The sequence below is a fragment of the Pectinophora gossypiella genome, chromosome 13 (genome assembly GCF_024362695.1).
Source record: "Pectinophora gossypiella chromosome 13, ilPecGoss1.1, whole genome shotgun sequence".
NCBI classification, from domain to species: Eukaryota; Metazoa; Arthropoda; class Insecta; order Lepidoptera; family Gelechiidae; genus Pectinophora; species Pectinophora gossypiella.
Genome location: NC_065416.1, coordinates 6,246,338 through 6,258,401, shown reverse-complemented (window position 1 = coordinate 6,258,401; position 12,064 = coordinate 6,246,338). Strand labels below are relative to the sequence as shown.

Here is a 12,064-nt window from a genome sequence, read left to right as displayed (position 1 = left end):
GAATACTGAGGGGGATGAAACAGCTGATTATTCTGAGTCGATATCAAGTGGAATTTTTCATCGCAAAAGTATAGAATTGAAAATAATTTTAAAAAACTAAAAAAAGAACATGAATTTTGCGACGAAAAATTCCACTTGATATCATCTCAGAATCATGGTCTGAATCATCCCCCTCAGTATTCGTTACGATGTCACTAACACCCTGTATATGTGTGAGCGAGAGAGAGGGTGCGTGAGGATATGTGTTATCTTAATATGTGTAGAGTAAGTTAGATACTTCAGATAGTCCTTAGGTAGGTAAGTAAGTATAGTGATCTAGCATTGGCGGCGCGTTGGTGTAAAAAATAACATAATCTCAGCAAATTGTTAAAATAGCTTTACCTCGATGTAAAATCAAGGAAAACATAAAAGGTTCGTGCCAAAATTATCCTGAGGTATACGTGTGATTTTACGCCTATGTTATAATTGGCTATTGGCTATGTTATATTAGCTATTGATACGACACGATTCATTTATAACAAACATTATAGAAGGAAAAATTGAAGGGAAGAGAGGAAGGGGTAGACCTAGGATAACATTTATGAAACAAATAAAAGAGAAGGTGCAGGTCGTGTCGTATCGGGAGGTGAAGGTTTTGGCGGGAAGAAGAGAGGAATGGCGGTTACTCCACCGACAAGAGCGCAGCTCTTAAATAGAGAGAGTTATAATTGGCTATCGGATGAACATTTAAATGTTTTTGCTTGAAACGTGTGGATTTGGACACGCGACCCGACATTTGCTTGCAATTGCGTGGTGGGCCAAGGTTTACGTGCGTGCGTGTAGTCTCTAGAGGTATTTATTAATATCGCCAATTACTTAATTTGTGTGAACATTCTGTACAGAACCCTACTTGTAAATGTGACGATAGTCGCTCTATCACATTTGGGTGTTATTTCATATAAAATGAATTGGCATTAGGTACTTATCTTAATCATTATTGAAATAAGTCTCAAAATAAAGTTACAGTTAGTTAGTGTTTTAGTTAGTTGTTGTCAGTTTTTAGGACGAATAATATTTTTAGGAAAAAATAGTTGCATGAGCAATAAGGCTGACTGTTAGGTATGTAATGAGTAATGCCATTCCGTATTGATGTCCTAATTTATTTATTGCGTGTCCTTTGTCTTTAATAAAGTGTATTTATCTTATAAGTCTAAATACGTACCTTCATAATATGCTTCATGGTCTCCAAGTCGAGATAGAAGATGGACATGAGTCGACCAGCTTCCGTAGACTCTATGCAACTTGCTTCATCCATTGTTATGAGCCCCGAACTAGCCAGTCCGTTCATAGCTTTCACGCATAACTCTACGGGAAAATTTATATCCGATAATAAAGGAAATTGCCAGTAAATCTCTTACGTTGACTAGGCAGGATAGCAAGGTAGTTTATGCAAGTAGATATAGTTTTTGTTTACTTTAAATTGTGCCTCTAGGCTAAGCTATCTTCGAGGCCTTACGTGTCTTTACTTGGCCGACGAAGTGTTTATGTCACGGATATCTGAGCAGTTTATGTTCTGAATTATTTACGCTGTATCTATTTTATTATTCATGTAAACAAGGAATATTTGAAAGTAAATACCTACTTATAATAATTTGATAGAAACAGCTAAGCTTTGTTCATCTTTCCATCATACAAATAGGTACTTTACAAACGCAATAACAATGCACTTAAGACGAATAATTTGTTGAAACTCAGTGGGACTATACAGGACTCATTTAAGCCATTCATCCAAAAAGCAATAGGTATTGCAACTTGACACTACCCCACATAAAAGTAAAGTGCGCAATATCAACAAATATCAAATAGATATATTGCTAGTTTAGATGAATTGCTTCAATGTGGCCTTTTTAACCCACCAGCTATTCACACAAATCATATTTGAAATGAGCAAATAAATTAAATGAACGCGGCAATTATTACCATAAATGAAGTTTTATAATGACCGGCGTACGTTTCGAACATTTGTTATTATTTAGGACAATCATATACTCATTAGGTGCTCCGAGATGACATTAGAATACCTTTACGTAAAGGGCATGCGATACCTTCGAGTCCTTGTTGTATAACATAAGATATCAGCGGTTGGTTTACGAAGACACGACATAGTTGAAAATGCTAAAATGTCTTAAAAATACTGTTAGGTTTTAAAGCCATACGAAACCTACCTATTTTACCATACCTACCCCCCTACCTTAGTACCTGTACCACAGAATAAAATAATGCCTATACCTACCTTAGATCTTCTACCTAGTTTTACTACTACTTTTAGTACTTGCTACTTTTACTTTATTTCTTTAGTTAATGCACCTTTGAATATACGTATAGATTTGGCACATAACATCGCTAAACTAAGACAGGTTTGTCTCGATGCTAGGTGTCAATTTATACAATCATATATACTAGTGAAGAACAATTAAAGTACGTTGATAAAATAAAGTATGTAAACCCTAAGTTTTGCGTTCCAGAATGTACCATTATCAGGATGTTACCCGCTATACACCCACACACCTGCCGCATATCTATATAGCGGGTAACATCCTGATACATACCTATGTATAACATCTACGGGCGGCTTTCAAGATTATCATTTTTGAGATGAGACTGGTGATAGTGGACTGGACTGAATTTTAAAAAGTCAGACTTCTACGGATCTATACTGAATTGAGACTCGCACTAGGCGGACCCAATTTGTTATGGTCTTTTAGTTTTTTTCTCCGATGATCATGAGAACCCTCAACGCTTCCCATTAGTTTGTGTCATTTGGTGTAGTGAATGGTAGCGGAGACAATTACTTTTTACCCAACTGCCAAACTGCTGTTTTTTTACCACGTATCAGAGCAAAAGTACCCCAGTTATTTATTCTCCGCTCTTAACTCAACTGTCGAACCAACATCAGACCATCGCGTGCGTGTGCAAATGCTAAGGAGCAGCATGTGTCGAGCATCCATCACGATCCGGAACTGGCGGAGGTCGTGCGACCGTCGCCGGCTCTATTGACATTCTAACGCCACTACTGTAACACTATAGTAGGTGTAGGTAGGTGCTTCTGATATTGATACCATCTGCCGATTCAATCCGACTGCGTAAAGGCTGTGAATTGAACAAGACGTATCTCGTCTGTAAAATTCTGATAAGTGGTTTATAATTTACGAAGGAACAGACGTAGGTACCTACGTACACACATAGGATGCACAGCGGTCAAATACATAACCCTCCTTTTTGATTCTCCGCAGTCAGACAGAGCCCCGATATAAGGAACCACTCGTTCTTCTCTTGTATGGTGTCTGGGACACTATCGAGCCGCTAAAAGCTCTGGCTCATGTAAGGACTACTTACATACTTAAGTAAATACCAGGACGCGTAATTAGTAATGCTAGTTCTATGCGATAACAATTCAAACCCTACTCCAGTTCATCTCGGCCGGGGGGACGTATTGAACTAGCATTTTTAATTACGCTACCGAAACCGACTACTTAACGTACGTACGTTTGAAGCACGGAATCATCCTATTTTCGGTTAGGCGATTTCAGCCCGCAATGTCTTGACCAAACCAGGGACAATCTCAAAAAGTGTTTTTTTTGTTAAACGTGTCGAACCAGACCCAGGTCATCCGGATCGTAAGCAAACGCTCAACCACCGGACCATAGACGCTGTTACCGTTTACTCTTTTAATAAGCCCGTGTTCCTACTTAGGATGTTAGTGTACCGACTGTATAACTCGGCAAGTTCTGAATTAAGTACTTTTATTTTTCATTCGCTGTCCCTAATCCTCGCGCTTTTGTTTCTATTGCAAAAAAATGCGAATTAATTCGAAATATGAAATGATGTGGTCACTGCCAGATATCAGCTAACGACGTATACGACATAAAAATTCCACCCTCGACCATTCATGGAACTGAAACTGTTAAACTAGGTTATAACAATGTCACTGCCACTGTACCGCTGCGTTCTGATTCTGATACAATACGTTGATTAAATGATACATTTACATTTACGTGATTTGTCGCTCGAATAAATAATCATCTGATTTTATTGTAGTACTTACCTATATTGCGAGCTTTAATTTGTCTAAAGTACCTACCCTACTTACTAAAATAATACATTTAACTTTATAAAGCAAATAGACGCAATAAAACTTATACGTAATGAATTATTTATTCTCACAGACCTGCTGTTTACAGCGTAGGTAACCATTTTTCTTGTATTTGGCTAAATGCGTAGCGAAGCCATAAAAAAAAGGTAACCATTTAAAAATCATGATGAAAATTAACACCATTTTAGACAACGTTTTTTAAAGGGTAATTTTATAAAAACACCAACTCATGATTTATAAAAAATACTCATAAAAGTAGGCAAAACAAACAAGGAAACAATCAAAGGTGTCGTGTTTATATAAATTGCCTATTATTATTACTTCATCATAACAAACATTAAAACTCAATTATCGTTCCTAACTTTTGACCAGAGTTCGTTTTATGATTCCAATAATAGATGAACAATAGAATACAAACAGAATTATAATAATTAATTCAGTGATTATTGATCTAGAGATAAATCTTACTGTAATTATAAGAGATAATCCTCAATAAGGTGTGATTAGCCCGTCATACTGAACACTGCGACACGGATATCTCGTTAACTGCTTAGAACATTTATTTAAATCAACGTTCAGGCATGTACTATTATTATGTAAAATCGTTACACTTTCATACTAGATATTCTAGCTTTAGACTTCCTATCACCCAAGCGGTAGCAGTACGCGATGTAGTAATACGGCCATACATACCTACGGTCAAGAACAAATTCAAAACTGTATTACATATAAAGTTATCTGCGGACTTCGAAATGCCTACCGCGCGTTTTAGCAGAAAGTACATTCAACACATGAAACAAAAGAGTTCTGGTTTTTCAAACAACTCCAAGGAACTATTCTCCGTTGGAATCAATTAAAGCGTACGTACTTTAAACTTTAACCTGAGCATCAAACAACTCTAATTATGTAGGCAATATAGCTGATAGAACTTAAGAGGCACGACCACCGAATGTTCTTAATAGCCGCCCTGCAAAGGTATATGAGCGCAATAGGTACGGTCACGAGCATTAATATGTATACACTTTGGTACCATGTCACATTAAGTTTTTTGACAAATTGAACTGTAAGTCTCACTAAATGTCAAATATGTTAGTGTGACAGAGTCCTAAAGTGGGTACAATTATATTGCTCATGACTGTACTTATAACACTTCCTTAAGACATAGTACTCAATGTCGGTTATTAAAATTTACTTTACTGCTACGATAATGACAATGGAAATAATAATTATTAGAGGAAACTGGGAGAACATGAATCAGAATCTAAAGGCAAAAAACGCGATTGGAAGATTAGGTGCTAATAAAATACATGCGTGACTGCAGCGAAGACACAAGTAACCTATAGTAGGTAAATTATTAATATTAAAAATATATTATTAATCAATAATGAATAATAATTATATTACTGGTTAATAATACGCTTCCTGAAAGAAGCTGAAGCGACAAATCACAAACTTATAACGAGTTTGTTCGATAACTAAGTACTTATCAGTTAAGTCGGTAGTTCGAAAACAAAACTAAGTTCAACTTTGATAATCTCCACCCCATCCAAGCACATAGAGTATTGTTTTTATTAGACACATTATTTTGTGATTGATGAGTTCGTAGTGATATGATTGGGGTCTAATGTATCCTCAATTGTAAATTGTTCCAACCGTTGCAATTTGCATCTACTACACGTGTTTTTTTTTCTGTTACCAATTAAGTATTTATAACTGATTATAGAATCATCTCGTAGCTCCGAGTCTTCAAAGTTCAGTTATCTAACCTATTTTATAGGAGAATAAATAAGGTAGATTTTGCCGATAAAATTATGTTAGTTAAATAAAAAATGTGTCAATAGCCGTTCGCCTTTTAAAATTAACAAAATGCTGAAAAGAAAAAATACATCATCTTCATCCGTACGTAAGAAAACAAAGTGCCTGCTAGTGTTTTTTTTATAATTTTTTCGTACATTAAACGTACTATGGATATATACGTAGATTTGATATTACCATAAATGTATGTATTGTATACTTATATGTATGTCAACACTTACCCTCGATTTTCTTAGAGATCAAGTTGGCGGGGGCATTCTGTGGCAGTCCCAGATATCGTCTCGGATCCTTTGCAGCTCGAACACTCAGGAACGTAGACCGAAGCCACTGTACGCATTGGGCGACATCGCCCACTGTTCCCAACGCCGCTTCACTGTTCAAGTTCTCAGCTAATCTCTTGTGCAAGTAACTCTGAAGAGGTTCACTACCTCCCACCAGGGCTTGATAACGTGGCTGTGGATGGAAATATAGGTAAGTAAGTACGAAGGATACATAACATTGCTTTGGTACTAAAGGAAAAGTAATCACGGGTTTGATTAACAATGTAGATTTTTTTTCTAATCTTATGAATATAAAATTTGATTAAATATTAATCATTTAAGATTCTTAAGACAGTTAAATTCTCCTTTGCTTTACTTCATTTTATTCTTATGTAAAAACCTTATTTGTTTGTCATTAACATTAAAATCATGAGCTGTTTTATAACGTCAAAAAATAATTACATCGTATAAATTGTCAAAGGATTTGTTATATGTTTTTGCGTTTATTTTAGAATTCTGTATAGTTAGTTACCTACAATATAAATAATATCCCAACATGGCGCTTAGTAAAGAGGAAAAGAAAGCCCGAAAAGAGGCTAAGAAGCTGGAAAAGCTTCGCAAGGAAGCGGAGTTGAAGAAGCAGATGCGACGCGATGAGCTGACGCGCGAGATGGCGGCGCAGGCTCTGCGGCGCAGTGACCTCGACAAGAGCTGGCAGGAGATGATGCTGAAAATCAAAGAGCCAGTCTTCAAACAGGATATCGAAGTCATGTGGCACACCTTCGAAAGAGCCTACGACAAGAAGGATCACCTCATCAATCACATGATGAATCTCATCGATACAGCCGATGACCAATTCCAACGCACAATCACGAGCTTCTGCGAAACAATAGACGCCCTCATCAACAAGTTCCTTGCCGATCTAGAAGAAATGTCTAGAGACAACGATCGCAGAACTGCTGCCTTGTTCAAATGGACCGACAGGATCAAAAACAGACTCCTGGCTGACCACAACGCTGCCGAGTTACATTTACAGATTCTGATTTTCCACGGTCATACTACTTCTGATAATTACATCTGGAATACTCGTGGTGAAAACATGGTCAAAGAAGACGAAGAGCGCAGCAAGTTTTTAGATATTCGTGAAAATTTACGGTCCTATCTCGAAACCACTTATAACGCAATGTGGGACGAATACAAATCTGTGTTAAAAGCCTACGTTACTGGTACTGCTGACAACCAAAAACAAGTTCGCAGACTGCGCCGCAAAGAAAATGTGATGGCAGACATTATTGCCAGTCAAGGCAAAAAGATAGCTAGCAGCGACGGCGTGCTCAAGCGCCTTCGGAATGAACTGGTATTGTACGAGTCTGGAACCAAGCAAGCTGTGTTCCGCGAACGTCGTGATAGACATCGGGTAGCCGCTTTACGTTTAAAGAAACGACTGATTGGCGGATGTGCTACAGACGAAAAGCGTTTAGCAACATTAGTAAGAGCCTCAGACGATGCTCTAGAATGGTTGGATTCAGCGCAGAAAAAGGGTATTAAAATTATACGGTTGGCATCTTTATGTCGCAGATTTGAGACTCAACGCGAGAAAGTCTTGCCGTTTGGATCGGACATACCTATCGAGTCTACTCAAGCAAAAGCAAATTTACGTCGTCAGCAATCGGATGATTCTCTACAGAGCCTTGCTGCATCCTCTGCTGGTTTGACGAGACTATGGCAACGAATTGCTAAAGCGGAACTAGGAAAACGAGCTTTGATCCGCGAAAAAATGATTTTGGAACAAGAAAATGATATGTTGATGCAAAAGCTCCAATCAATGGGTGATAGACAAATTAAACGTTTAGATAGTGTAAAATGTATTTGTATACATGATAAAAAACGAAGTAAGCCCCAACCTGTTGCTGTGGATGGTGCTGCGGAGTACAACAAATATCATAAATATTATTAGAAATAGATTTTAATGATATTTGTTTCATGTTTGGCACTGTAATAAAATTAATTGTTTCCTACAGTGTTTGTATTTGTGATTTCGTGTTGAGTTGTCACGATGTACGTATGAAGATGTTCCGGTGTCATATTGTTATTGTGACATAACTTGTCTTGACAGGGTACATAGATTTGTATGTGTACTGCGCGAAGTTTGGGAGCGCGCGTCACAGCTGCCGGCGCGGGAGTCGCGTGTCGCAATGACGCGGGCCTCGCAAGACGCCAACGATGACACTTTGACCTCACCCACTTCTGTACTTGTGGTCTAGGTTTAAAAAGCTGGGTTTTATTCTATGGATCATGTGTTATGTTAGAAATATTAATTGTTATTTATATAAAAAAATATATATATTTAAAATGATTATGTTAGTAAATTCTCAAGGGTAATATTACGCGTTGATGTCTTTTATATGAAAAATAAAATTAATTTGTAATAGATCGAAATGAGTGAGTGCTTCTTTGTACTTTAATAAATAACGTAAGCTGATGATATGTCTATACTAGGTACACCAGATGCATAGTTGGTTTTGGATTTAAACACGTTATTGTCAATACGGATTCCGCCATCCCATCTCATAAAACAATTAATACAATGAGTACCCCATAGCCCATAGATGACTGTGACTTAGCACACGAAGTAAGTCATACTTCGATATGTTCATTATGGAAGCGAAAATAACTAACTGATGTGCAGAAGTCGTGTGCGATTTATGTGGTACGAGTGATGTCACCGTACCAGCAACCAAGTGTTGTGGTCTCAACACTGATGTAATAAAATAAACCTATTATGGGTTTAATCAAATTGATTTAAGTGCCATTCCTACAATATAGGTATACTTACCTTATCTACTGTATTTAAAACGATTATTGTCAAACAGTTATATAACCGCAGTGTACTAAATACCTAATGTTTTAGTGTCGCATCCTATCCACTGTAAAAGGGAAGGATGAAGAGACTTGGCAGTCTTCCCAGATTATGAAAAATGTCGGTAATTCTCCAAAATGACTGCTCCATGTCCGTAGAGACCGGTCATTATCCGTAGGGACCGGTTATCTTCTTCTAATAACCGGTAAATGTATGTAACGACCCGTCACTCTGCGTGGTGACCGATTATTCTCCATAATGACTGGTCAATGTCCGTAGTGTGTGATCGCTAATTCTCCACAATGACTGATCAATGTCCGTAGTGCCTATGGAACCCAATATTGTCTACGTGCTAACACTGGCACATAATAAAAACATTTACTGTATACATATACTGTGATATCTATTGTATTGTATTAGCATGTATGCATACATTATCCACAGCCATATTTTCTGTAGTTTAGTGCTAAACAAAATCGTCCTTTTCTACCTTTAAAGGAGTAAATGTCAATTACACACTAAACATAACTTACACTATAATCATCACACATGATGAATTCAGAATTCAGAATCATTTATTCAACGTAATTATCATGGATAAACTTGTTGAAGGTCAATGTAACATTTTGAATTTACGTCATTTCGCAAGGTGTTATGGCTGAGGAGAAGAAATGACAAGAAACTGCAACAGCAACACATCTTTTAAAAACCAATGAGGATATACATTACAAGTTATTTAATAACTAGAGGAACACATTCAATACCAGACATTTTTATCATTTAGGTAGTCATTAATCTTATAATAAGCTTTTTTACATAAAGTAAGCTTCACGTGAGCTTTAAATTTATTTTCTGACAAATTTAAAATATTATCTGGTATTTTATTGTAAAAACGTATACATAACCCCAAAAAAGATGAATTTAATTTACTTAATCTAGAATTTTGAATAGCAATTTTATGTTTATTTCTTGTATTGTAAGTATGCCTTTCACAGTTTCTCGGAAGGAGAGATAAGTTTTTACGTACATACATAATGTTTTCATATATATATTGACTTGCGACCGTCAGTATATTTATTTCTTTAAACAGCTCCCTCAAAGAGTCCCGACAACGCAGCTTATAAATAGCGCGAACTGCTCTTTTTTGAATGATGAAAATAGTTTCTACATCAGCGGCTCGACCCCACAGCAAAATACCGTAAGACATTATGCTGTGGAAGTAGCTGAAGTAGACAAGTCTAGCAGTGGGTACATCTGTGAGTTGTCGGATCCTTCTGACGGCATATGCTGCTGAACTTAGCTTGCCCGCTAGTGATACAATATGTGGGCCCCATTGAAGTTTTGAATCTACAGTAATTCCTAAGAAAACTGTGTGTTCAACAAAATCTAGTTTCTCGTCGTTAATTTTAATGTTATTATTTACTTTCTTTACGTTTGGTAGAACAAATTTAATACACTTCGTTTTCTTAGCATTTAGAACTAGGTTATTTACTGTAAACCAACTTAGAACCTGCGACACAGCGCCGTTTGCTTCGTCAAATTCCTCTAACTTTCTGTCGATTTTAAATATAAGAGAAGTGTCATCCGCGAACAGCACAATGTCAGCTTGGTTCTGTACTACATAAGGTAAATCATTTATGTACACTAAAAAAAGAAACGGACCCAAAATGGATCCTTGAGGAACTCCCATTTGAACATGAGAGCCCGAAGAAGTTGTACTATTGATTTGTACCTTTTGTATCCTACCACCTAGATATGAATTTAACAAACTGAGAGCTCCATTATTTAGTCCATAGTGCCTCAATTTCAAAAGCAAGGTCTCGTGATCCACGCAGTCGAACGCCTTAGACAAGTCACAGAATACTCCTACGGCATTCTGCGACTTCTCCCAAGCATCGAAAATGTGTCGAACAAATGTCACACTCGCGTCTGTTGTAGACCGACCCTTAGTAAAACCAAACTGCTGGCTGTGGAGTAAGTTATTTAAATTAAAATGACATAGCAGTTGGTCGAGAATAATTTTCTCGAAAATTTTACTAAGTACTGGTAGAATAGAAACCGGTCTATAATTCGTGGGGTCTGATTTTGTGCCCGATTTAAAAAGAGGTATAACTTTACTGATTTTCATTAAATTTGGAAAAGTGCCATTTTCAACACTCATATTAAAAATGTAAGCTAGATATGGTGCTAAGATATCAATAACAGAGCTCATCAATTTGACAGACAATCCCCATAAATCTTTCGAGGTTTTAAGTTTCAGCTGTTTGAATACTTTAACAATACTACTCGGATCAACGCGTTTAAAATCAAATAATTCAGTGCAAGCAGTAACATTACTTTTTAATAATATATCAGCTTGAACAGGAGAGGACCTGAGAGATTCTGTAGTTTTTACAGGGATGTTCGTGAAGAATTTATCAAAAACTTCAGCTACATCTTTATCTTGTTTTACTAACCCAGTGCCCGATTCTATATTGTATTCTAATTCACGCGGTTTAGAAGCCTTTGTTTCACTATTTATTACTTGCCAAACTGCCTTTATTTTATTATCCGCGGTCTTTATTTTACTACTAATATGCATCTGTTTGGCTGTATAACACACTCTTCGAAATATTTTAGAATAATTTTTGACGTAGCTTTTGAAACTATCAGCGTGTGTATACGTTTTTTCCTCATATAAAGAATAAAGAGTATTTCTACTTTTGCGAATGCCTACGGTAGCCCAGTCACTGAACTTGAATGATTGACTGTTGGTAACTACCTTTTGAGGAAAATTATTTTCAAATTCTTTATGGATAATAGTGAAGAAATCCCTGTAAAAATCGTCAGGATTGTCTGTATCAAAGTTTGGACAAGGTAAGTTACTAATAAGACTATTTCGATATTTCTCTATCCGATTATCAGTGATGGGTCGAGTACTAAATTTAATTTTTTGCACATTTTTAAGTACTGGAAAACTAACCAACTGCCCACTGTGATCAGACTTAAAACAGTTAA

The 12,064-nt window shown here is 36.7% G+C and overlaps 1 protein-coding gene across 1 annotated transcript in view; it reads right to left on the bottom strand.

Annotated features, from left to right (window-relative positions):
* Nucleotides 1-12,064, bottom strand: part of LOC126371994 (probable ATP-dependent DNA helicase HFM1) — a 44,598-nt gene that overhangs the window by 9,399 nt on the left and 23,135 nt on the right. The window contains exons 13-14 of the mRNA XM_050017492.1: nucleotides 6,169-6,400; nucleotides 1,202-1,344 (exon numbers count right to left, since the gene is read on the bottom strand). Coding sequence (XP_049873449.1) covers nucleotides 1,202-1,344; nucleotides 6,169-6,400 — 375 coding nt within the window. The remainder of the gene's footprint in view (nucleotides 1-1,201; nucleotides 1,345-6,168; nucleotides 6,401-12,064) is intronic.